This window comes from Choloepus didactylus, chromosome 7 (genome assembly GCF_015220235.1).
Source record: "Choloepus didactylus isolate mChoDid1 chromosome 7, mChoDid1.pri, whole genome shotgun sequence".
NCBI classification, from domain to species: domain Eukaryota; kingdom Metazoa; phylum Chordata; class Mammalia; order Pilosa; family Megalonychidae; genus Choloepus; species Choloepus didactylus.
The window spans coordinates 58,758,071-58,785,592 of record NC_051313.1 but is presented as its reverse complement, the minus strand read 5'-3'; the positions used below and the strand labels follow the sequence as shown (position 1 = coordinate 58,785,592).

General features: G+C 32.1%; 1 protein-coding gene across 1 annotated transcript in view; it reads right to left on the bottom strand.

The window, feature by feature from the left end:
- Positions 1-27,522, bottom strand: part of LOC119540577 (ephrin type-A receptor 7-like) — a 238,844-nt gene that overhangs the window by 171,426 nt on the left and 39,896 nt on the right. Inside the window, 2 exon segments of the mRNA XM_037844647.1 lie at positions 10,180-10,515; positions 11,362-11,517. Of these exon segments, the coding sequence (XP_037700575.1) occupies positions 10,180-10,515; positions 11,362-11,517 (492 nt within the window).

Genomic DNA, 27,522 nt, shown 5'->3' with positions numbered 1-27,522 from the left:
GCCTGTCTGAATCAAATGTGCTTCAATTCATCACCAACGAAGAAGCAAGGAATAAAATAATCAGCATTTACTCTCTTAACACTGATAATGAACACAAAACAACTAAATGCTTGTCAATTTAAAGACTATCTCCTACCTCTTATGGGGTGATGTCCCTCATCTTATCCAGGGCTTGAGATGGTATATATGGTTGGGGGTAACTGTGGGTAGAAAATGGGACTGGAAATATGTAGTTTATGAGCCCAGGTTTTTATGATTATTATTATCATAACCATAATCATCATTACCAATTTACATTATGTGTACTAGTGAATATACATGCATAATGTATAAAATTACCATCCACTGACTTTTCATCCTCTGAAATGCAGCTTATTGATTTCTTGCCTTTAAATGAAATTTTCTGAAATTGTGTCTGTCTATTCTCCACAATGCTACCTCTCTAATAACACTTAGGAGAAATGGCCACAATAGTTTGCTATATAAGAACTCAACAAACAATTCACGATCAAAACCTGTTTCTATAGTGGAACAGCACACACACAAAAAAATAGATAAAACTGATTCGGTCAACTAAGGATTAACCAAAAACCACTTCATGATTCAATTCATATTGGAACTCTTTCACAAATACGTCAATTTGTATTTTTAGAAGGTATGCCTACTATATAACATAATTTGCTGTTTTATGATTTATAATTGTGTAATACCTCCAGAAAAGAGATTGTAGTCAATATATACTGACTCAAGGTTGTAACCAGAAAAAATTCTACATATCTTACCTAAGTCCCTGAAATTAACCTGCTTTCGTATTTTTTTTTTTAACTTGAAAGTAATCAGCAGGTGGTCTGGTTAGTAACCTTTCATTTAAAAGAGAGTTTATTTACCTCACTTGAAGAAACTTCCTTACTTCAAAGGTAAAGTGATTATTTCTTTATAAATATTATTCCAGAGGATGCATTTTCAAATCTATGCCATCTCTACCCAACAAACTGACAGTAGTAAAATGAGGAATTTCCCGTTAATGACAAAACATATAATCAGAATTACTCTACCTAATTCCATCAGTATGGACTATACCAGGATAATGATGCTAATGGGAAGTCATATATTTTTTGAAGAGTCAATTTAGAGGAGGCTTAATTTTAACCAGTTACAAATTTAAATCCTTTAATCATAGAGTTATAAAAACTTTTCAAAGGAGAATGCTGAAATGGTGCTACTTCTTAATCATGTTGAAGTTTCTAGACTAAAAACACCAAGAATATGACAAACTTGCCTAGCCCCAAAAACTCAGGAAAAAAACTCATAACTGATTTTTGTATTGAATATTCTGCTAGTGTCGATACAGCATCTTCTATAATTTATTAGATAATGAATTGGCTCTGTTAAAAAAAAAAACTGCTCTGGATATTGAAAGGAATATACTGATATTGGTCTTTCTGACACTTACTACTTACTGCAATTCACTAAGCAAGTTTAGTACTTTTATGAGGGGGAAAATTATAGAAATGCATAACATTTCTACAACTCACACTCTCTGCTCCATCTGCATAAGTGTACATGCCTTAGTTATCCTCATGCCTATAGAAAATAAATATTTCCTTCAAAATTGGATGAAATTAAATTATCTCAGTATAGGTAGTATAACTGGGTTATTGCCCAAATTAATTCTTTCTCCCCAGATACTTCTTCATCATTATCCACAAAGCAGCAATTCTGAGAATAAAGAATTTAAGGTATATTGAAGATTTAAGACGCATTAAATGGAATTATGAGAGACTCCTTAAAATATCTTATGCTAGGTTTCTTTCAAATGTCTTCAAATAGCCCTTCCATCAAACAGTAGGAAGATCAACTTGTCACTTGCAACATCAGTATAAAGAGTTCATTACAAATATTTATAATATTAGAAAAAGATTGGCTTGACAAGTCACAAAGATGTTGTGACAGGAGAGCTTAGAGCTGGGAAGGCAAGATGGAACTGTGGGTGTGAGAACACAGGTTGCTTAGGGTCATTTCTTTATATATGATTTAACTGATAAAAATCATAGCACAGCTATATATTGTAGTCTAAAGCAATCACACAGCTACCAAAAGGAAAAAAATACTAAAATAATTTATGAAAAGCTACAGTTTGTGCTTAAAATAAAAGTCCCAAGGACTAACAAAAGAGATCTCAAATCTTAGTCTCTGTTCATGCTTTCTACAATATTTAATGTTATATAAAAAATAGAAGTTAATTATATTTTCAGCAAGTTTTCAAAATACAGAGAATTGCAATAGTTTTAAAAATTAACTGTTATTTGTAAATTTAATATTTTACAAGAAGATAGTACTTTTAGGTTTTGTTCTAAAACTCTGCTTAAATACTCATTTAAAAGTTTAAAACATATAATTTCATGACAAAAATCACAAAATTTCAATACTTGGAATTGTTATGTTCTGTATTCATTGAACAATTTAAATATAACTACATCATTTGAATTGAATTACCTTTTCTACAATAAGGTAAATAATCTTAAAAAGTCTCATTTCCCATTGCAATATACAAAGAATTTACATAATCATTCAACAAATATTTACTGAGTACCTAACCTAGGTCCAATATAGTGCAGGGGCTAGAGAATAAGAACAAAGATGCTTCTGTCTTTTTACAAGGTGAAGTCTAACAGCAAGGCAAACATTTCACTGATAACATCTGAAGACTAGGGTGAGAAAATGTATGAGGTACAACTGTAGGACTATATCACAAAAACATCTAATTTTTTTCCTAAATTTCCATTATAAAGTTTGGGCTATGAAGACATTATGTAAATATATGGGGCTTTAGATGAAAAGTGAATGACACATAGTAAGCACTCAATGAGTCCTAGTTACTAGTACTAATGCTAGCATGGCCATATTTTCCCTAATTAAAACTGTGTTAAAACAGTATTTAAAAATCATCTTCTCTCTCTCTCTATATATATATACTCTTTTATATATATAATTCCTGTTAACTACTAAAGAAAAAATGTAAATGCATCTATATTCTTAAATTAATGGTGTCACAAAAATACTTAAATATCAGAAGAATCAAATTCACTCACAAAGTCTCCAACTTGCAAGGCAAAGCATATGAACACTAAATGCCATGCCCTGTGGCATGAATTAGGATATCTGAATTCTGCTCTGCCTTTCAGATAACCTCAGGTTTATAAAATGACTAGAATCTTAACAGAAACACATATTTTTTAACAGTTTATTTTAAAAGGATTCTCATTTGATTGATTTTTATGGTGTAGATGACATAAATGTGCATATGTATGTATATTTAAAATTTATTTCTAAAATGTTATATGCACTTATATCTTGTTTTACTTTGTAGAGACTGTAGAGGTTGCCAATGAATTTAATATTACTTGATATTGTGTGAGCAGTAGTTGCTAACGCACACTAAAATATATTTTTTTAACTTCATGTTCCCTCAAAGATCAAGCTTAAAATTTCCTAAGAAATATCAAAATACATAAATTCAAGTAGAGTTAATTTATTTTATTGAAGGTACACATAACTTGACAGTACTATTTTAAATCACTGAAAAGAGAAGCTCTGGGTTAATTTATGAGAAAAACAGCAACAGTTGAGTCATTTTATTTCTGTAATTAATTCATGTGAGTTGAAAACATTGCTGAAAAATAAAGGAAATGACTTTTGGTACTGTCTATTTTGGTATAATTTTGCTTATGTGTAATGTTACATCATGTAACTCTATGGTTATCTTTCATATGGAACATTAACTAAACCTTACAAATAAAAGCAAAGGGAATACTGAAAAAAAAATCTTAATTTTGGCAGAGAAATCAGATCTGGGCATTGGAAAACATAAGGGAAATTAGTCAAGTTAAAATATGCAGGTCTTGAAAAATAAGCAGAGCTATTTTTAAGGTTTCTTGAAGAAGGGCAATAAAATTGTAGCCAGAAGGCAAATACTATATTTACCAATGCTATCTCCCAGATATTATATTTGTTGTTAATATCCTCAGGAAATAACACGTCTTAGTATGCCTCATTTTCATTGAACAGTATTTATCACCAGGCTATTGAAACAGTCTTCATATTCCCATATAAAAGACTGTACAGCTAAATTATTTAAAATAGCAGTCCATGATAATATTATATAAATTCTCAATAATTCTGAGGTAAGTGGGTACAGTGTACTGGATTTCAGTAATCTTGGTCACTACTATATCATTTACTGTATGGCCATGTTAAAGTCACTCTCCAGCATTAATAATTGCCTTACCAACCTCAGAAATTTACTTCAAATTTTAATGATATAATGTGAGTGTAAAAGCTATATAAACCATTCATCCATATAACAAAATCGAAGATGAGGGAAAGCAAATAGTTCCTTTTGGAGACAGATTCTATATCTTTGAAGAGAATTAGTGTGTCTCCACACCATAATGGCAGATTCTCTGATGTTTCCTCATATTTTCAGAAAATGTCTTCTACATAGTTTTTCCCACAGGAATCAAGGCTAGACAGGAGAAATACTTTCTAACAAATGACTGTATGTGATACAAGTACACAGTGGAAAATACAGCACGGTTTAAAACTGAATCCAGGATCAATTGTGTCATGCCTGTTCAAAAACATCCAGGTTTACCCCACTATGTATCAGCAAGGTCTATTTTCTTCAAAGTAAACTTTATCACACTTTACCAATAGGCCTTCCCACAAATCTTTGTTCATCTAGTTTACATCAACTATTCTCTAAATACACCCTGAATTTTGTCCCTCTTATTTTTTTTTAACTCTCTGTAGTAGATAAAGAACTGAAAAACTTACTATCAAAATAACCTCTGGGGAACAGACTTCAGCTCTCAGTCTCAATCAGAATTTCCTTGTCTACAGAATGACTCCCAGCTTCTCCCTATGGAAGCCTCTGTCCAATGTATGAAACAACATAGAAGTATAAAGGCCTGACTCCCTCTCTTCAATGGGACAATTCAGAAGGTGGATGGAAAGTCCGATGGGGGGTTAACCGAGGATTCTGATGAGAAAGCATCACAGCTCAAATTCTCATCTGCTCAGTCCTGCTCTCTCCCCCTTTTCCACTGGTGTTGACCGCAAGTGCACTCTCTCATAATTAGGTTTCTTTAAAGAGGTTTCAGCTTTCATCCTAATTCCTGAGAAATGCTCTCCAGAACACTGTGTCAGTTATCAATCCCATTAAAAATTATGTATACATAAAACAATTTACATTAAATAGTGCATGACACCGTGATATGGTGTGTATTGTATTATTATCTTCTCCATTTAGTCAAAGAAATTATATGAACTCATAGAGGTCTTCTATTCCAAACCTCTCAATTACCTAGGAGGAGTACAGGAGACCTAGAAAGTAACTCAGCTTTGATGCTCTTTTCATATACATTTTACATTTAAAGAGTATCAGTAAAATAGCAAATGTTCAGTAAGTAGTAATTATCAGTATTATTATTATAATTGTTGTAAAACTAGAGCACACATTTGTTTTTTTATTCTGATAAATATAACGTGTAAAAGCTATCAGCTCAATTTTTACAATATAAGGTAGTAAGTGGTATGATACCATTTGAGGAGTAAATTTAAGTTAAAGAAGATGAAATAACTTGTCCTAAATCATGTAATTAGGTCATCTAAAATCAAATCAAGTGGTTTTTCCATTAATGTCCCAAAGCTTTCACTCTGGTATAATCATTTAACTTTTCTTGTGCATTACTAGTTTCTCCATTGGCCTTAATTCTGAAAACATTCAGTGGATAACTAATATGCAAAAAGAACTGTATTAGACTGTGGAGACACAAATAGCCATGGCCTCTTTCCTGACTTGAAGGATGACTGCTTAAGTTCCTTCAGGAAGATGCCACACATTAGACATTTGCATTGTCTTTCCTAACAATATTAAAAATTATTTAATTGTTTAAACAATCCCAGAGTGAATGATGGTATAACAGAATGAGATAGTAATTTTAGGATGATCTATTTTTTCTAACTTTCATACTTCCACAGAAGAATTTTTATGCTATTGCATATGGTCTATGGAATGACTGTAGTGGCAATTACAAAGTCGTAATTTGAGGAAGGGTCCACTTGAGAACCTAGAGTATGACTTACTTGCCCTCCATCTGACAGAACCATATCCATTATTGATGCAGAAAAGGCATTTGACCAAATGCAGCAACTTTTCTGGATAATAAACACTCAAAAAACTAGGACTAGAAGGCTGCTTCCTCAATATAACAAAGGGCATATATGAATAACCTACAGTTAATATCATACTCAACTGTGAAAGACTGAAAGCTTTCCCCCTATGCTCAGGAGCAACTCAAAGATGCCCACTTTCACCATTGATATTCTATATTGTACTGTAAGCACTAGCCAGATCAACTAGGCAAGAGAAAAAAATAAAAGGCACCTGAAATGGAAAGGAAGAAGTAGAACTATCTCTATTTGCAGATGATATGATCCTACACAGAGAAAATTCCAAGAATCCATAAGGAAACTAGGAATCTACTAGAGCTAATAAAAAGTCAGCAAATTTGCAGGATATAGGATCAGCAGAAAAAAATCAGTTGTGTTTTTTATACACCAGCAATGAACAATCCTAAAAGAAAATCAAGAACATAATTACATTCACAATTGCAACTAAAAGAATAAAAATATCTAGGAATAAATCTAACCAAGGAAGTGAAAGACTTGTCCACTGAAAACTACAAAACAATGGAATAGAATAGAGTTCAGAAATACACCCATACAACTATGACCAACTGACTTTTGACAAGGGTGTCAAGTATAGTCAATAGGAGAATAGTCTCTTTAATAAATGCTGCTAGAAAAACTGGATATCCACATACAAAAGAACGAAAGTGGACCCCTACATCACACCATATACAAAAAAACAACTTAAAATGGGTTGGTTTTATCTAAATGTAAAAACCAAAACCATAACACTCCTGGAAGAAAACATAGGGGAATATTTTCAAGACCTTAGATTAGGAAATGGATTTTTCTATATGAAACCAAAAAGCATGAGCAACAAAAGAAAAAATAGATACACTGGACTTCATCAAAATTAAAAACTTTTGTGTATCAAACGGCGTAATCCGGAAAGTGAAAAGACAATCTACAGAATGGGAAAAAAGAATTGCAAATCATACACCTGGTAAAAGTTTAATATCAAGAATATATAAAGAACTCCTACAACTCAACCACGAAAAGACAACCCAATTTTTAAATAGGCAAAGTACTTGAATATACATATTTCTCCAAGGAGGATATACAATGGCCAATAATCACAAGAAAAGATGTTCAACATCACTGGTCCTTAGAGAAATGCAAGTCAAAACCAAAATGACATACCACTTCACACACACTAGAATGCCTATTATTACCAAAAAAAAAAAAAAAAAAAAAAAAAAAAATTAGTGAGGATGCAGAGAAACAGGAACCCTCATACATTGTGGGAATGTAAAATGGTGCATCATTAGCGATTCCTCAGACAGTTAAACACAGAATTACCGTATGGCCCAGCAATTTCACTCCTATGTTTATACCAAAAAACAAACAAACAAACAACAAAAGTAAAAACAGGGACTAGAATTGATGCTTATACACCACTCTCCATTTGAAGCCTTATTCACAGTAGCCAAAAGGTGAAAACAACCCAAGCATCCATCAACATATGAACAGGTAAGCACAATATGGTAAATACATACAATGGAATATTATTCAGTTGTAAAAAAAATGAAGTATTAATATATGCTACAACACGGATAAACCTCAAAGATAACATCTTGAGTGAAACAAGTCAAACACAAAAGGATAAATATTGTATGATGTCATTTATATGAAACACCTAGAATAAGCAAATTCAGAGACAGCAAGTAGATTACAGGTTACTAGGGGCTTGTTTTGGGTGAATGGGGAGATATTGCTTAATGGGTACAGAATTTTTGTTTGGGATGATGGAACAGTTTCGGTAATAGATGGTGGTAACGGTAGCACCATATTGTAAATGCAATTACTATCACTTAATTGTACCCATAGAAGAAGTTAAAATGGAAATGGTTATGTTGTATATATGTTACTATGCAAAAAATTTTAAAATCAAAGCAAGCAAACAAAAATATTCATTTATTAGTGGTTTAGATTGACTGGCATATTTTCTGTGAAGTATCCCCTTTTCCAAAGGTAGAATGAATCATTCTTTCTTCTGGGTTAGCATATTTTGTTCTTCATGTTCTATAGCATGCATCACAGTACACAGTTATGTGTATTATCATGTATACTAAATGTGTACCTGCTACAGTATAGACTCCTCATAAGGATGGGTCCATTCTTTATTCTCATATCCTTAGCATTCCCACAGTGTACTTCACACACACTAAGTACAATTGGTTACATTAATATAAAAAAAAGGCATTTAAAAATTCAGCTCTTTAGAATACTTAAGTAATTCTGAAGACCTTATTTGATCAAGAGAGCCTTGAAAGTGAAATAAAACGGAGATCACACAGCCATAAATCAAATGTGTATGCTTCCTCCCTCACTTAAGTTTTTAAAGGATATCTTCAATGTACATAAGCTTGATCCTTGTGTTTCTGCTCTTCATAAGTCAACATCATTCCTTACAAAACAACAAACACATATATATGTATATATATATATATATATATATATATATTTCAACCAGCTTATGTATGTCACATGTACCTAATAAGTAAACCTAAAAATTAAAAATATATAAATATTCATGAATTGTGCTTCTCTATATACTCCTCATCTTAAAATTATGAGTTTCAATAAGAACGTGGATCTTAAGATAATTTGTGACTAGAAATTAGTCACATTTTATACAGGCCAAACAAAATTAATTTCTCCCTCCTCCAATATTATAACACCTAATTACTAATTCTCCAACATTTTCCCCCATGTTGCAACAAATAAAGATTTTAGTCAGTTTTACCTTGACAAGTTCACAAAAAGTTACATAAAAAGAGGATTTAATCAGCATTCATTTTGCTACTCACTACCATACCATTTCTATGTCAATAGAGTTTTAAGATTTCTCTACTACTATTATCTCATTTAACAGGACAATGCAGGAAGGTAGAGATTATTTTATGCCCATTTTAATGATGTAGGGCTTTAATGATCCACCCAATTCAGGATAAGACTGGTTAGTTTTTGATAGCCAACCAAAGAGTAAGAGGACCTTGTTATGAACCTATCATGATGCTTACAAAACTCAATACTGTTAGTGTAGGTCCAATTTTATTAATAACAAGGGCATGGTACTTGTGGCTACATCTACTACATAGCATATTCTTCCAGCAGAAGAATATGTGGAGAAAGCCCCCGATTTTTTAACCTTCCTTTGTAATAAGATTTTTCTAATGGTTTATGAATTCTCCAATACCTGAAACTTCCTTCCCATTTTGTATCTTCCAAAACACACTTATCGCGACAAAGAATTTCTTAGGCAGACATCTCAAATACCAGCAAGAAAATTCGTGAAAAAAATGTCTTCAGACTATTGTATAAGTTCAGAATCACCACGGTTAGCCTGTTTCTTTTGAAATAATCATGAGATGTGCTAAGTATTTATTCCAATATTGTGGATATCAGTATGGTTCCAAATCTCTTGATGAACCTATAATTCCCTCATGCAGACTGAAATGCATACTTCCCATATACTACAAAAATTACATTCTATGGAGTAGATACTGGTTAGCACCACGTGAGACAGTGCAAGTCAACTCTTCCATTCTTCCTAATTATCATGTAGATTATGATCATGAGAATGCACCACACTGAAGTTAAAATGCAAGAAATATCTTATACCTCATTTTGACCAAAATTTTTACTCTCCTCCTTCACTAAATTTTTCAACGGAGTCCTTTGCTTTCAGTACTCTCAACAGGTTTATGATTCATCTTTTATTTCTCCTGCCAGATCTCTGAAGGAGAAGTTAATGAGTGTAGTAATGGTTTAACAGGCAATAGGAGAAACAAAAAAGAAAAGTTAAAGGTGTGAATAACCAACAAGCTAGACTAATCAGGTTCTGTGTAGCCAAGTTAACTAGTCAACTCAATTCACTTAAGCAGACAAATTATTCACTCAGTGTAAACAAACACAAAAACATACCTGCTTGACCAGTGGTGATACTGACAGCTGCAAAGAGCCTCTGGGATCGGCTTAAGTCAGAAACTCCATTTACAGCTTCAACTTCAAAAGTGTAATTAGCGTGGGCTAGCAGGTCCATGACCGTGACATAGTTATCCTCTAATCCAGTCTGCTGGGGCATGTATCCAATGTTACTACCACAGGGAACACATTCACCTTGCTCCCAACTGCACCGTTTACACAGTATTCTGTAGGTCACATCATTTCTTCCCCCATTGTCTGCAGGAGGACTCCATTCCAAGCTTACTGTGGTTTGGTTGATGTTGAAAATGAGGTTCTGTGGTGCAGACGGAGGCCCTTTGAAAACCAAAAATAAAAAAACAAATAAATAAACAGAGTAAAAAAAAAAAAAAAAAAGAAGAAGAAGAAGAAGAAGAGGATCTGTGTGGGGCCTTAAGCTAGTGGCTCAATTACCAAAGAGAAAACTAGTAGAAATGTTTTCTTTCACATAAACATTTCATTACCTTTCCTAGAGAAGCCATATAAAAGCCTCCTTGAGTTCACTTGGCTAGAAGCTTTATTTAGTTTCCATTTAATATGTAAAAACCAAAACAGGATAACAACAGTCTTTGTACTTTTGCCACAGTCTTTGGCTATTTTTCTTCCAAGCAATTAAAAAAGAACAGTTAATGCATCTAAAAAAAAACAGTTGTGCAGTTATTTTAAAACGGTTTTGCCACTAACCATATAACAGAGAATACATTTATTCATTCTTAATGTGTTCCAGAATGATTTACAGTAGTGTCTGGGATTGGCTTTGAATTTGGGTCTCTCAAATATTCATTAATTGAGGCACCAAGACATGAGATTTGCTCCACTTAGTGATGGAATTTTAATCTAGAAACCATTGCTTTTTAATCAAACTTCAATGCCATGCAAGATTCAAATAATTTTACATTTAAGTTAGAATTATTAGGTACATCTGACAAATGTAATTAAAAAGCATCTTGATTTTGCTGTCATGAAAATTGCACTGGCATATCTATATTACAATATCATTTAACCTTATCCATCCATGGAGAAACTTAAGAAAAATTAAGAATGTTTTCACAAATTCCACTTATCTCAAGGATGCCACAATGTTACAAATGAATGGAAGGCATCTGTAACTCCTTTTACATTTTCATATTTTTATCAACTTACTTGTGCACGCAACATTCGGCAGGTCAGATGGAGCCCTATAATACCCATCTTCACATTCACATCTTGAGGAGCCTTCTTTCTCAGAAAAACTATGATTTGGACAACGAGAGCACTGAAGATCTTGAGAAGAAGATTTGTAGAGCCCACGGCCACAGGCTGGGTATGTAAAAAAAGTGAAAATAGGTACATGAAGGCAAATAGAACTCTTTTTTTCAATTTTAATAATATTTACAAAGACTGAAATATGAAATTTGATTTGTGAAAAAAGCTCTTTTATTATAAAATATTTAATTTAGTGTATCAATAATACAATAGTATGATAGTATATTTTAAAACAAAATAACAATAAAAAAGATACAGCAAACTTGTATCTGCAGTTGGCATCACAAGTCCAAAGTCTAGGGCCCAGAAACTGAATATAAACATAAGTTATTTAGACAAAGTCTTAGGGCATTTAATTTAGAGTAACTTGGATTTCAATATAATTGTTTGATTGTCTGTATTAGCACACTTCAGGGTTATGCTTTCTTAATACAGCTGTAAATGAATTTTTTTGTGTCCATTTATTTCATTTTGAAAAAATATTAATTAATTTTAATTATCAGTCATGATAATTATGTAAAATTTCACTTGACAGTGATATAAATATATAGTTTCAGGAAACTTCAAGATACAATTTCAATTAATTTAAGGAATTAAGCTGGCTGCTTTCCATTAAATGAACTTCCTTGTTACTAAAAATAATGGTATCTTATAATAGGAGATTACTGTATCACCAGCAGCAAGGGGTAAACTCTAAACTCTAAACAAATTATAACCATGTTTCACCTCTGCTTAGAAAGGTTAAGGGTACAGACACTAGCACAGCAACTGCTCTCAGGAATGAAAGGTTCAGAGAATGTCTCTTCCTAGTAAAGCTGCTCTGTCTGCTTAGATCCTATTTGTTTTTAAACCAGGTATCCATGAACCATTTACTATCACTAGACATTTTATATATTTATATTTACTTAAATTTTAGCAAGTTAAAATTTCATTTTTCAACTTTTTTTTACTAATTGATGTTATTATACATTGAATATATTGAACAAATTCAATATGTTCTACATATTCATTAAATGAACATCTATTTAAATTTCAGTTACTAAGAATTTTTTAATGTCATATCCATAAAATGAATATTTAACCTAAATTCAATTTTAACTCTTATTTTCTTATTTTAAAGTTTATTTTAATATTCTCAACTTAGGCACAATACACAAACTAATTACACTTTCACTTTTGAACAATCGGGGGGGAGGGGTATGGGAACAAGCTTAACTTATCAAGATGGTATATTCTCCAGAAAGAAGTTGTCTCTCTACTTTTGCTCACATGCAAAATATTTAATATGTAATTCTTATATAATTGAGAATTCAAATTATCTGTTGAGTGTCAAGAAAATAAGACTTTCCTATGACCAAGATGGGTATTTTGGATAACTCAGAAATTCAATTTAAAGAAATGTTTTATTGCCACAAATGAATGAATGAATGAATGAAATTTTAACAGAACTACAACCATATATTTGTAAATATATAATCCACTGCTGAACTCAGAAGTCGTTTGGCTACTTTGGCTACATTGCCTTTAATTGGCTTCCTCAATTCATACAAGAAGAAAGCATTCAAACATATTAGGCAAAGAAGCTTAAAGCATCTTCATACTCAGTAGCAGCTATTACAAATCTAAGGCACAGAGAGAGCAATGAAATTGATTACAAAATAATATAACAAAAATATAACACTTTAAAACACTTCTGTAGGTATGATCTTGCTACATAAAAGAATGGTTTACTGGTAGATTAACAGATTTACCATCAATTTCTCAGGACGGAAATTCCTTTTTCTTATGAATCTTAGGGATAATTTAAACAGTCACTGTATTTTGTTCTATGAATTATCTGTTATCCAAATAGCAAAGCCTATGATTGAATATAACTATCTCGGAGATATCCCATAAAACAGAAAGGGCAATGCTTTACTTACAACCTGCAGCCTGATAACATTAAAGACTGGAGAAGTAGAAAGAGAGAGAGAAGGAAAAGGAAAGAAAGGTATGTGCTGACAGCCTTTAATGACATATATGTGTCTATGTGTCTATTTACTTTCTTTTTTACATAGAGAGTGAAAGGGCAATATGATTTGATATCTACTAGGTAAGTCTTCCAATATTAGTAGATAGCAAACTACCATCAGAATTTTGCTTCTATCATTCCAAATAAAAGCCTCTAACTAAAGGTTTATTAACATTTTCCTCACAAATAAGGAGGTACATTCTTTTTTTTTGACCTACAAGATTTACAAAATATATACAACACCCAATGTTGAGAAATTTAAAACTCTTATCACTCCACTTTCAAGTTACGTTAAATTCTGTTACCATTTTAACAGATGGGAAAACAGATTTGAAGCAAAAGTAATATGAGGTCTTCAAATTATTCCATTTGTCTAGGTTAAAACCAGATTTAGGACATAGGACTGCTGACACTCAGCCATGTGCTATTCTAACAGCTTTTACTGCTGAATGAGCCAGTTTGGCCATTATTTAATGGTCTCAAGGGCTGTAGCAACTATAAAGATGAATTTTCAATGGGTCCCTATTGTATTTGTATTATATACTTTTATTAATTTAAAGCTATTACTTTAATTTAGAAACCTATGATATAATACCCTAGTACACCTTACAGAGAAGATACTAAATCGGTATTCTGAATTTCACCATGCATTTTGGCACCAAAGATGCCTGCGAAATTAAGGAGTACATGTGGGGCTATCATTAAATAGATAATGATAGAGGCAATACTGGAAAAATGTGAACATAAATGTCTTAGCATTTTTCTTTGAAGTAATATTCTGTCTCAGTTAAGTTAATATTGAAAATAATAAGTTGTAACAAGACATTTTTCACTTAACCTCTAAGAGACTATCAATTTAAAGCTATTAAAAATAAGTACAAAATCTTTGGAGCTTGGTGTTCAAAAATAAAGCCAAGAACATGTGAAGACATAAGCCGTAACTCTTAGGATAATAATGAGCAATTGGGTGGTAAAAAGTTTGGGCAAGAAGTAACAGATGCTCTTAAAATTAGAAATTGTGATGAGATAACTACATGAAATAGCTAGAGTCAAATTCTCAATGAGATAAATTGGCATATCTGAGTGCCATCCACATAAGAAAGAATTAGATGAGCTGTACAACTGTTTGCAAAAGACTACAAAGAAATACAAGCAATTTTTGTTCTCTATAAATGCAGCTTGTTTTCCAGAAAGTACTAATAAAAATCTTTAGAGGTAAATACCTTCTGATAACACAATCAAAGACTAATTTGCGCTATATGTAACAATGAAGTAAACAAGAGTACCTCTTTCGGAATTCTACAATGGTGCAGTCTTACAAGTTGTTCTTCCTTTCCTTTATTTCTCAATATGTTCAACAGTATTTGAACTAGAAGCAAATTTTAATGACTATATTCTGTGCACTATGGTAAACTTAGTTACTTTAAGAAACATGCTATTTTAATTTCCTGCCTTTTGATGTTTTTTTTTTTTTCAACTGAACATTATTTTAGGAGTAATGTTTCACAGCATTGATGAACATTTGGGATATATATATATATATATAGTTTGTTTTAAACATTTAACTACTTTCGTAAAAATACTTTCTCACCTATTAGTTTAGCAACAGTATTTTTTGGTGTCACCACACAGGCCTGGGATTAATTCTCTCAACGGTTTTTTTTTTTCCCCCCAATCCTTAGGGCCTTAATGAATAAAGTAACATAAATTCATTATCCTAAAGTCAAACACTGTAATCTTGTCAGATTTCATGAGCTAAGTAAGCTTTCACTTAACCATTGTTTAAATGGAAAACCACAAAAGAAAAAGGGAATCTAAGAAACACATGAAACTTATGTATGCTACATAGTAGCAATATTATCTACTATACTGTATCTACTAAATTATATAACAATACACTATATAATATAGTATCTGCCATGTTATCTACTGCAATAAAATAAATATAATTTACTATTTTTGATTTCAACTATTTTAAATAAGAATATATATATAAATAAGAATTAAACTGGCTCAAATATTTTTGGAATTTAAATGCATTAAAAAACCCACAAAAGTCAACAAGCTTTCCCATTTATAAATGAATTACTTAACAGTAATAACACTACAACAAAATTTTGACCACAACGATATATAAATCTATAAGAGAGTTTCTCAAACTCTTTTAATAATTGGGTATTCCACAGTTGTCTTCAATGGACATCAAATATTTAAGCAATGCAGTGCCAGGCTTATGAATATACTTGCAAGAGACAGTGTGTGGAATAGTCAGGATACTGTTGTAACTCCATATTCTCAAAGAACAATCCTAAAGATCATCCAAAAAGCCACAAGCAAATTTCCATTTCTCACTCTTTTTTTTTAAGCTACGCAATTAGGTAAAGCCGAAAATCTCTCTCAGTGGAATGAGAACACAAATACCCAGAGTTACCCAAGTTCTTTAGGTTAATGACTTTTAAGGGTAAGTGTGGGGGAAATTCTATCTGATTATGTATGTGTCTATGGGCCCCTACTACAAATTGGTTGTCCCAGGAACATCACACACCTCTAGAGTTTCTCAATAGCCAAGAAGTATTTCCTGTTCTTAATGGGCTCTTTTCTGGAAAATCACAAGCCCTAAGTTTCATCTCAGACCTGAGATACATGATGCCATACTCAACATTTAGGCATTGATAAGCCATATTCTGGCCAACTGTCTATGGCTGCACAATAGGAAAGCTTTGAAAAGACACTACTAATGCCTTGGCCCCATGCCAATAATTGAATCATTACTGAGGTCTGGACATTTCTGTATTTTAAAAGCTTTCCAGGTATTGAGACTGTACTGGAGGTTATAGGTCTTTTCTCAGATTAGCAAAGTCTCTAAAGTATGTATAATAATCAATTATTAGATACTGCTATGAAACTTCCATATTAAGAAATCTCCATAAAAAATATACACATGTCCAAAAGCACAAGACACATTCAGCATTATTAGCCATCAGGGAAATACAAATCAAAACCATAATAAAATACCATTCACACCCATTAGGATAGGTATAATAAAAAAGACAAAAACGAGTGTTAGCAAGGATGAGGAGAAAGTGGAATCTTTATATACTGCTTGTGGGAACACAAAATAGTGCAACCACTTTGAAACAGTCTGGTAGTTCTTCAAAAGATTAAACAGAGCACCAGCAATTCCAATTTTAGGTATATATATACACCTTCTATATACAGAAGAGATATAAAACACATGTTCATGCAAAAACTTGTATACAAAGGTTCACACTAGAATTATTTATAACAGCCAAAATGGAACAGCACAAATATCCACAAATTAATGAACAGAGAAACAAAATGTGGTATCTCCATACAATGAAATATTACTCAGTAATAAAAAGGAATAAAGTACAGATGACATGCTGCAAGATGGATGAACCTTGAAAACATTATGCTAAGTGAAAGACTCTAGTCACATTAGACCACATATTGTATGATTCCATTTATATGAGCTGTCCAGAATAGGCATATCTATGGAGACAGAAAGTAGGTTGGTGGTTGCAAGGAGCTTGGAATAGTGAGGAAAAATGGGGATTGACTACTAATGGATACAGGGTTTATTTTGGAGATGATGAAAATGCTCTAAAATTGATTATGGTAATTGTTGCACAATTCTGTAAATATACCAAAAAATCACACTGAATTGTACAGTTTAATGTATGAATTATATGGTTTGTGAATTATATAAAAAAATCTGTTATATATAAAATATCCAGTAATAATGCTACCTTAAATCTGAACATTTAAGTAGGCAAACACTAAGAAAAATAGCAAAATCTACCTGTCTAGAATATATTAATTTGCCTTTCTAACACATATACTCTGCATTCATCTATTTTCATAATGTTATATTTATGTCTAACGAATTAACGATAAATTACAGAAAATGGGAAATATATTGTCAAGATATTATTTTTACCAATTTGTTAATGTAGGGTGTATTTTTAAAGTTTCATAAATAATTTATCAAATGCATTTACTTTAAACTGAAGAGCCGTAATTTTATAACTTAAAAAATAGTTTAATACCACATTTATATTTAAGGAATATTTTTGATACATTACATAAAAACAGTTGTGTTGAATATCTGAATAGGACTTAAATATTCTTATTTTTATCCATACTACTTTGCCAGACAAGAACTGTTTTCCTCTTTTTCTCCCTTTTCTCCTTCCCCAAGGGCTAACTGAATCCAACTAGATTCAGCTTCCTCAGGTTTTACTCCATTTCCAGACCTGTGATTTTAACCACAATTGAACATTTTCTGCGGGAATTATGTGAATTTTTACTGAAGGAATTATGTGTATGTGTCTCTGTGTAAAATATGAGTCTTTGCAGATGTTTCTGGGCTACAGTTCTGCAGCTGCAAGGAGTTTATTAATTATGAACTATAACTGAATTGTTCTGTAATTAAAACTTTCTGGGTTTTAATATTATTGTAGAATCTACATACATACATAGTTAGGGATTCTAATGAATGCTGTTATTTTATTTATTGCAGATGGACATTTTACTCATTTCAGGCAAAGCCAGTCTGTTTCCATAAGAGCTTTCAAATATTTGTATCATATTAATGTCTCTGCTTTTATAATGCAAAGGGAAAAGCACAGCTTGTAGAAATAGTACTCCCAATGCTCAAAGTGCTAACCTCATCTGGGATAGACAGATCTAGAATCTGTTTTTTAATCCTATTGAAACTGCCTCAGTGGGAATAATTACAAAAGTCTGTCTGAAATCCAGACCTCCTGTCACTGATATGCCGTGATTTCTCACACTGAGAATGAACAGTTGGGCAGGGAGGAGAAAAACATCATAATAAATAAGTAAATATTCATATTATTCTTCAACTAACTTCTAAGGTTTTAGAAAAGAAATCTATAAAAGATTATAAAGTGTGTGATAGCAGGTATTGAAGTGCTGAAAATAGGGGATTTTTAAAACTAATAAGAAAAATTAATTGCAGGCATTATAAATATATACATATACATATAGTTTGTGTTATTATTTATTTGAATAATGTTTTATTGACACTATACAGAGGAAAGAAAATAGATGTAAAATAAGAAACTTTTAAGTTTTCTTTCTAAGATTTAAAATGTAAAAGGAAATAAAAGCAGAACACTATATATATATATATAGTTTTTTATCCTTTATTAAATTATTCATTTGGAATAGTGTCATTTACTAGGATTTTTGTTGAGTTCTGGAGTTTTAACTTTTTATTTTACCAAAATATCTCCAAAATTCTGTCATTATCAAAATGATTAAAAAGAGGGAAAAAATCTCAAGTTAGAACATTGTGGATCTCTTTTGTCTACTTATTCTATTTTATAAATGTCAGGCTATGTTAAAGAGGTAAAGTGGTATAGCAAAAAAGAACTAGAATTTAACCCAAGAGACTTATTTTCAAATCCATTCCACCATTTAATAGCATATGATCTGGGCAAAGTCACTTCATATCACTGGGCTTTGATTCTCTTTGTTGCACAGGGTTTTTGACAGACAAAATGAGATGAACATAAATAATCTTTATTAACTCAAAAGTGCTATGGACACTACTTATTTTTTCATATTTCTATTTTGCAAATGTTGTTTCACCATTAACACAGTAATCAGTTATCTAGCTGTTAAACTACCCTACCTCCAATTGTTTTAATTGAAATGCTATCTTTAAAAAACATATTTCTACCACCTCCCACTCCCCAAAAACACATATAACCACACACCCATTCAGTCTTTCAGTGGTGTGTCAACAAGAACCTGTCTTTCACAGATGCTCTCTGGGCTGTCCCCATGTCTGCTTTCCACCCGACAGGGCCTGAGCTGCCTGTCAGGAATCCCTCTGTCTAGCAATTCACCTCTAGGTCTCCCTGCACCTTGATGTGAAGCCTGCTCTGTGTTCCCAGAGACGTGTACATTCATTTTGGCTCACGAGATAAGGAGCCAGAAACAGAATTTTAAAATCAAGTAAATTACTTAAAATCAACACCCATAAAAGGAAAGAATCAAGAACAAATGTAAATCGCTTTTGATCTCACTCAATACTGTCCTCATAGTTTCACTTTGAGAGATCACCCAATAGATAAAAACTAAATTAACTATGAAATCTTCTTGGGATTTAGTAGCCCTATTGGTAAAGGACCAAGATAGAGTAATCTTAACCCTAATTCAAGTCTGTAGCAAAATGGTATTACTACAGGGTTCCCATGGAAGAAAAACAATTTAGGGGAGGCTAACTAAATAAACTGAAATATTACATTACTTATTTGTAGTAACTAAAAAAGGTGTGGGCTAAATATGCCACAGAATTATTTTATTTTACTAAAAAATATCCTTGAAGACACTTCATTATGATGAGAGGCAGCAATAAGGAGAATTTTCAAACAGCAATTGGTGTTATGAAGATTTTAGACAGGAACACAGAAAAAAAGAATTTGTGGGAGCACAATTTACTATAGCATTTCTTTCACTGCCAAGTTTATTTTCAAATATTTCTCTTATTATTATAATACATAAATTATGTGAATTCAGTTTTAGTATTCATTCTTATTACACTGCATAATTCTTTGTAGGGTTGAAAATAGAAAAGTCAGAAAAAAGGGGTTTCTCTACATGAAAAGAGAATTCCTCTTTTAAAAGGTCAGAATCTTTTTTTACTTAATCATTTTTAAAAACAACATTTCTCAAAATTAAAATACATTTTGAGCCGTTTTATGTAATAGACATCTTTAGTCCCATACATAATGTTCTCACATTTCAATGATCCCAAAGAGGCAAAAAGGCTTGTCCTCAGCTGAAAGACCTGAGGTTGACACCCACCGCCAGCACTAACTAGCTATGTGACCATTGCAAACTGGCTTAAGTTGGCTGAGCCCAGTTTTTTCAAATATAAAATAGAGATAATAGGAATAAGCTTACCTCATAAGATTGTTTTGAATAAGAGGACATAATTCACGTGAAAAACTTAACACGGTGCTTAGTGTAGAATATACACTCAATCAATATTATTTTTAAACGTCAATTTTCATGTAAAGTTTTGATCCCACTCTAGTTTCAGCCCAATAGCCTTTGAGCCACTTCTCTATTAGCATATGTATATGCAAACAAGAAAGGCAAATTATTAACAAAGATATCCTAATTACTCGTTCATATGCCAATCAAATAATGATTGCTTGCTTACTCTCTACCCAGCACTGTACCAGGCAATGAAATAAAAAGGTACATTTTCTAAAATATGATGATCTCTAATCCTAATTTATATTCTTGCCCACTAGCATCAGATGGTATGGGTAAACCTTTGATAATGTGCTTAGTTAATTACATTTCTGATATTTCATAGGAAATAACATATAAATATAGTGCTTTAATTTCAATCTTTTACAATGTGCCTGATTATCTCGATTTCAATGGTAAACATAGACTCAAAAGTCACCTTTCCTGCCAAGGCTGTAGCATTTCATCAATATGAAGTGAGAAAACTACTCAATGCAGGTAGGCATGCAGGAAAGTGTGTGTAGGGACATGTTATTGACCAATTATATTTAAAATGGAAAGCTATTTGTGGCAGTTATTGGCTTATTTTCCAGTGAGGCTAATGATCAATCTACCAATATCAGGTTATTTCAAGTTCAGAAAAATTTCAGTTGGGCAAGAAATATGTATATAAATACAAATCCATAAGTTCTCACATACACAGGAAGCATACAAATGGGTGACATTTCATTATATTGAATAAAGTAAACATGCTTCATTCAATTCAAAGCATTAACATTAGACTATTTTATGAATGATTCACTAATAATTGGTTTTTCTACACATATACTTAAATCTACATATCTGTAGATAAAGTTTATAAGATCTATATCCACAAAGAAAAGAAGTAATTTCATCTTAATTTCTTAAAATAAAGAGCAGTCATTCTATGCAAATCAGTCCAGGACATGGAAGTTTCACTGTTTTCTGAAATAATTTCAAAAATGATTAAAACAAAAATCATCAGTTAAAGCAATATTTCTGTCTATTTTCTGAAAGGCTATTTGTTCATTATTTAGTTACTTATAAAATATGAATCAATACTGTCTTATGAAGCAAATAACCCTAAAGCAGTTGAAGGCAGTGTGAACATGTAGGGAGATAATCATTTTTGTTGTGTCAGTAGAAAATTTCTGTAGATCATAAAGAAATCAGTTTACACTGAAGCATGACATTTTAAAAAGATATGTCAGGATAAGGAGGAGATTCATTCAATCTTTAATTCTTAAAAATAAAGGAAAACGACAGAATAAACCCTTACAAAAAACGATGTTATTGAGCTCAATTCTTTTTCTCAAAAACAGAGATTGCCACCAAAAAAAAAAAAAAAATGGGGATCCAAAAGGATATATAGATTCATAATTGTTAGATAAACAGAACTGTTAGATAAAAAGAAAGTAGTAAGCATTCCCTGACTGGATTTCCATAGATAACCTGTCAATTATTAATTATTTATCCCCCAACCAAGCAAATAATCTGACACAGCTCTATCTCTGTCTTATCCACTTCACATCCACAGCATTTTGTTAAAAAGATAATGTAGGTACTAGTAGATTGTCGTTTAATTATGCTTTTAATAACATCCTTAGAAAAAAATAGCAATGTTAGATGTGTAAAGAGATACCTTATTTATTTTATTTCCTTTCCTAAGGATCCTTCTTGAATCGGTTAAAATCTTTACCTCCTCCATGACATTTTCTGACCTCCCAAGGGTAATAGACAGTTTGTCCTCTACGGAACATAGCACAATTATGGCATTAACACTGCTGTAATTATTTCTTTATGTGTGTCTCTTCTAGCTCACTTGAGCTTCTGAAGAGCAGGGATTATATGTATCCATGTACCTCCAAAGCTTAGCCCTGTTTCTAGCATACAGCAGAAGCTTAGCCTATGTTTACCGAATGAAAAATGAAGGATCTTCATTCATCCTACACTGGCATAAAGCATATCACTTGACAAAAGTTAATTCACTGACACAACTTAGTAAACTTTTCATAGATATCAGACCAATGGGAATAATGTGCCAATTTCTTAGCAGAGGGCAGAAGAGCCCTGGTTACATGAGTAAAGAGAGGCATTTCATGGGTTCTCACTCTTGAAGGGCTCCCTGTGAGAGGCAGTAGCACAGGGAGGCAATAGCACAGCCATGTTTAAATGAATGTTTTTTATTATTTCTAACATGATTCCATAAGCATATGTAACACAGTAATTGAATAAATATATGAAAGGGATGCAAAACACTTCATAAGAGTGTAATTGGAGCATCTCAGAACATTATGGAAGAAGGGTCCAAGAGGTAAAAAAACAACTAAATAGTGAATTATAAAATCAAAACAAAACTTAGAGTAAAGGCTTCCTTTCCAAGCCAAAGAGCTAAAGAACAATAGTTTTCTTTCTCTGGACTCTTTAAAAAAGGCATTTTTGTTTATTATATAACCTTATCCAAACTCAAGAACAGTAACATTCTAGTTTTAGATTACCGGGAATTGCCATACAATAAGTACATAAATACTTTCATTTCTGTTAGTAATTTGGAACCAGACAGGCCACTAGTAAAACAAATTCTTGTAATTAACATTTCTATTGGAAAACACAGAAATATCACTGATGCCTTACATTATGAAAAATCATGTCAATTTATTTCTTACTCACTCTTTTTTAAATTTTAAATCAATTATTGTAAACAAAAAAAATCTAATTTAAACATAATGGGCTATTACATCTTTTGTTTTCTTTTATTGTGCATGCAAACACACATAAATACTCACAGACCCTTCTGTACATTTGCGCATTTCCCATTCAATTTCACATCCACTCAGATAAATTAATTCAGTTGATCTATGATCAGTGAGGAGGGGGTATGATAAAATTGAATGTTAAATCTATTTATAGTGCACATATACTATTTACTGTTATATAGCTGTCTAGATTAGGTTATATATTTTTGTATTCAAATATTTAAGTGATATGTAATACCATAAAAGAGAGTCAAAAAGACATACAGTCCATATGGAATAATTTTTCATTTTAATTTAAGTTTATATTAAATTAACTTAAGCTTTAATAATATAATCTAAAATTCTACTTTGTTGCTTTAAAATTGAGTCAAAAACTATAAAGTTAACAGGTAACTCTAAGAACTACAGTTCTTGATCTTTGCTTAAAATCCAAATGCCCCATTATAAAGTAGGTCAGATGGAAAACAGTATAAAGCAGAAGTATAAAGCAGAAGCCCTGATTTCTTAGAAATAGCAAACTTAATAGCTAAATTTCTTCAATCAATACTTTAGCAGGGCAGGAAGCTCTGCATGCAGTATTTTTAAATCATATTTCTTTTACTCAACATCATTTGTGAAAATACTATGGAAAAGGCTCTCAATCCTGCCATCAATATATATTCCTGATACTCTGAAACTTCATATTTCACTGCTTTACCAGATGTTTACTCCATAGGACTATTGTGTAGTATTACATGAGATAATTTAATATGTGGGCTTAGATTATAATGTCAAAATTAGTGGTATTTTTAACTCTCAGGATTCACCAACATTTCCACAGTTATTTCCTGGAATATCAAAGGTATATGCTATATTTTTCAACCTCACTTTTTACTGGTGCATTTCCTTTGGAGAAATGACAAGAAATTACATGCCACTTACTAATGGATTAATAATTTGTTGCATGTTTGGTTTCTTGTCAAAAGGTAAATAAATTTTACTCCAAAGTTCATTTTACAACTAATATGTGAAGGAATAAAGCCTTTCACAGTGTATTTCAGTGTTTCACAAGTAGTTCAACCATTAACTTTCAGAGAAAAACAGCATAGCAATAAACGAAGAATTTATCAGATGTCAGAAGAATTAATAAAAAGGTAGAACACTGAACTCTTAACCAATAGAGAACACTAAAATAATATGGAGTCTCACAGAAGACATTTAATTAAAGCATTTTTTAAAACAATTCAGCTCAAATCTACAGCTATCTACATTCAAGGAGTAAGCTATGTGGTACTGAAGTTCCTGAAGAAGACCCATCACAGATGAATTTTCTAAAATTCCAAACCACATCACCTCCTTAGTGAAGTCATATAGATGAGCTCTGGTTTAGGCAGCTGAGTCCCACTATCAACCCATTCCACCAATTTAGCACAACAGAAAAGATATATAAAATATTTTATGCTGGGTACATTACACCCTAGCTACAATCTTACAAGGGAGTTACTATATTTTTCCTGTTGAATATAAACACGTCAATTGTATTTCCTTTACATTTGACAGGAGTTTAGTCCTCTGAAATTTCCTTCTGAGTGTCATAACTGAAAAACAAAATCGTCCAGCATGTTGGTGTTTTATGTATATTTATGTAGATGGCAATTTAATTTGCCAAAATAGAAAAAATTTGTATCTGTAAATATCTAGTATGGATTAGTAGGAAAAAAAAAATTAAACAGTAGATGATAGCTCTTAAGATTGCAGGCTTTGGAGCCAGACATCTTGAGTTCAAAACCTGGGTTCAAATGCTAGAGATATCACTAAACCTCTAGACAGAAAACTGTCCCTTGCTTTCCTAATGTGTAACATAGGGATTTTAATAGTCCTTTCCTAGTAGGATTGCTATGAAAATTGAATTAATAAGTGTTTGTAAAGAACTCAAAAAGTGGTAGCTCGTTATTGTGATTATAAGTAATGGGTCAACAATCAGGGGGAGAAGGAGTATAGGAGGGTTTGGGTTTTATTTTTTATTCTTATTTCTCTTCTGGAGTAATGAAAATGTTCTAAAATTGATCATGGGAATGTATGCACAATTATGTGATGATACTGTAAGCCAATGATTGCATACTTCGGATGGTTTGTGTGGTATGTGAGTATATCTCAGTAAAATTTAAATAAATAAATAGATAAATAAATAAATAAAAGAACTCAATGAGTGTCTGTTTGGCACACTGCAAGTGCTCTCTACATGTTAGTTAACATTATCATTATAATTATCAATATTTTTAAAAATTAAGATAATATTGCTTCTACCAACACATACAAAAATTTCTGGAAGTTTTTCCAACATTTTTATAAACAATCTCTTTACCCACAACATTAGATAAATCATGTACTAAGCATCTGAAAGTTTCAATTTAGCAATTCCTTTAATAGTCTCAATAGCTAAAGAAATAATATGCATTGGATCCTTTAAAATAACAACTTTTTTTAAAAAGTTCATTTGAAAACTAACTTGTTTTCCCATCTGTTGTTTTGGTCTGGATAAACTTATTTTGTTTAGTATGTTACATTAGTACAAGCACGACTCCACTCTTTACTCTACATTGGAAGGAACCATGCCAAGTACACATTTCAATACGTGTTAACTTGCCATGTAATACCAAATACTAAAACAAAACAACAAAAGGCAGGCTGATAAAAACTCAGTGATTTGAAAAGGGTCAAGAAAAGCTAGGGTATTTTACAAGCAACTATCACAGACTAAAAATTCACAAGCAAAAAAAGAAAGAAAAAAAGTAATGGAAAAAAGAACAGATTTCTATAGAATTTATCTTCCAAGTTAGTTCACACTTTTTCTTTGCCGCCCTTAACAGTGAATAAGCATCCATATATCATTTGACATCAATCTGCATTCCTTACACGCTTGCAAAGACTGACTTTTTTTCCTAAAGAAATCTAAGAAAAACGAAAGCTCCCATTCTCTTCCTTCATCTCACAGTATTTTAGGGTTTTTTAAATTACTTTTCTCAGACAATAAGCCCACAGAACCTCCATTATCAGAGATTTATGATATATGGATATGGAAAAAGGTAGATGGAAAGGAGCGAAGTCTTCTCATCGTTGATAAAGAATCTGAAAACAAGCAAGAAAAAAAGAGAACATGATCCAGAAAGCAAGTAATATCCCTGTCAGCTATCAGCAATAATCAGGTAAAAGTGGCATATTTTGGTGATTTTATTTTTACAATACTAATACAACACTAGTCGTTCTGCAACAAAACGAAAGACATGAATCCTTTTAGAACACAATTGATCATAATACATGAGAACAGATGGCAGAAAATGCTTCTTCCTCCCATAAGAATATATGGAGCTGATTTTCTGTGAAATTGTGTATTTCTATTATGAAATAAACATTCAATATCTTCCATATCAATGTATTTGAACTATAATAATATAATGTAAGTTTTTATGACAAAAATTCACACCCTATTACTGAAGCCCTGCATTTGGGAAAATGTAAGGGCTCTTTAACTCTTCAGCCCCACAGGCCCCCAAAGTTTCAGGCAGGCTCTAGTGCTGTCTCCTTCCTTCCTTGATCCTGACCCCAAAATGCAAGTTAACCGTCTTTTCTTAAGGGCCCATCTTCCACTCTGTTCCTTAAGTATCTTTGCTTCCTGATTCAGGCAGCCCAGGTCTTCATCATTTCCACATTTCTGGGGGCATCTAAGGATAGTCACATTGCTCCTTTAAAACTATGTGAATCATGACCATTGGAAAATAAGAAAATTCCAAATATATCCATGGAAATTTCAAGGCTCCAATATATCCCAAAGTCTCCCAGCTATGGCACTACGACTAAAATTTGTAATTGTCCAGTGTCATAGTTCTCAAATGGAGCTGATTTTGCCCCCAAGGGAACATATGGCAATATCTAGAGACATTTTGCATTATCACCACTAGGGAGAAGGGTTTGTTACTGGCATCTAGTGGATAGAGGTCAGGGATGCTGCTAAATATTCTATAATGCCCAGGACAGGCCCCTGCAACACATAATATTCCAACACAAAATGCCAACAGTGGCACTACTGTTAAGAAATCCTGCTTCAATCCACACAAGTATCTGTCAGTTTTATTTCTGAGTCAGTTATCTCCTTGATAATGAAGACCTGTTCTAGAGAAACAAAATGAAAAAGAGTTATTGCTAAAATTATTTCATATTTAAACAAAAATAGAACATAACTTTGTGTTACTAAAGTTA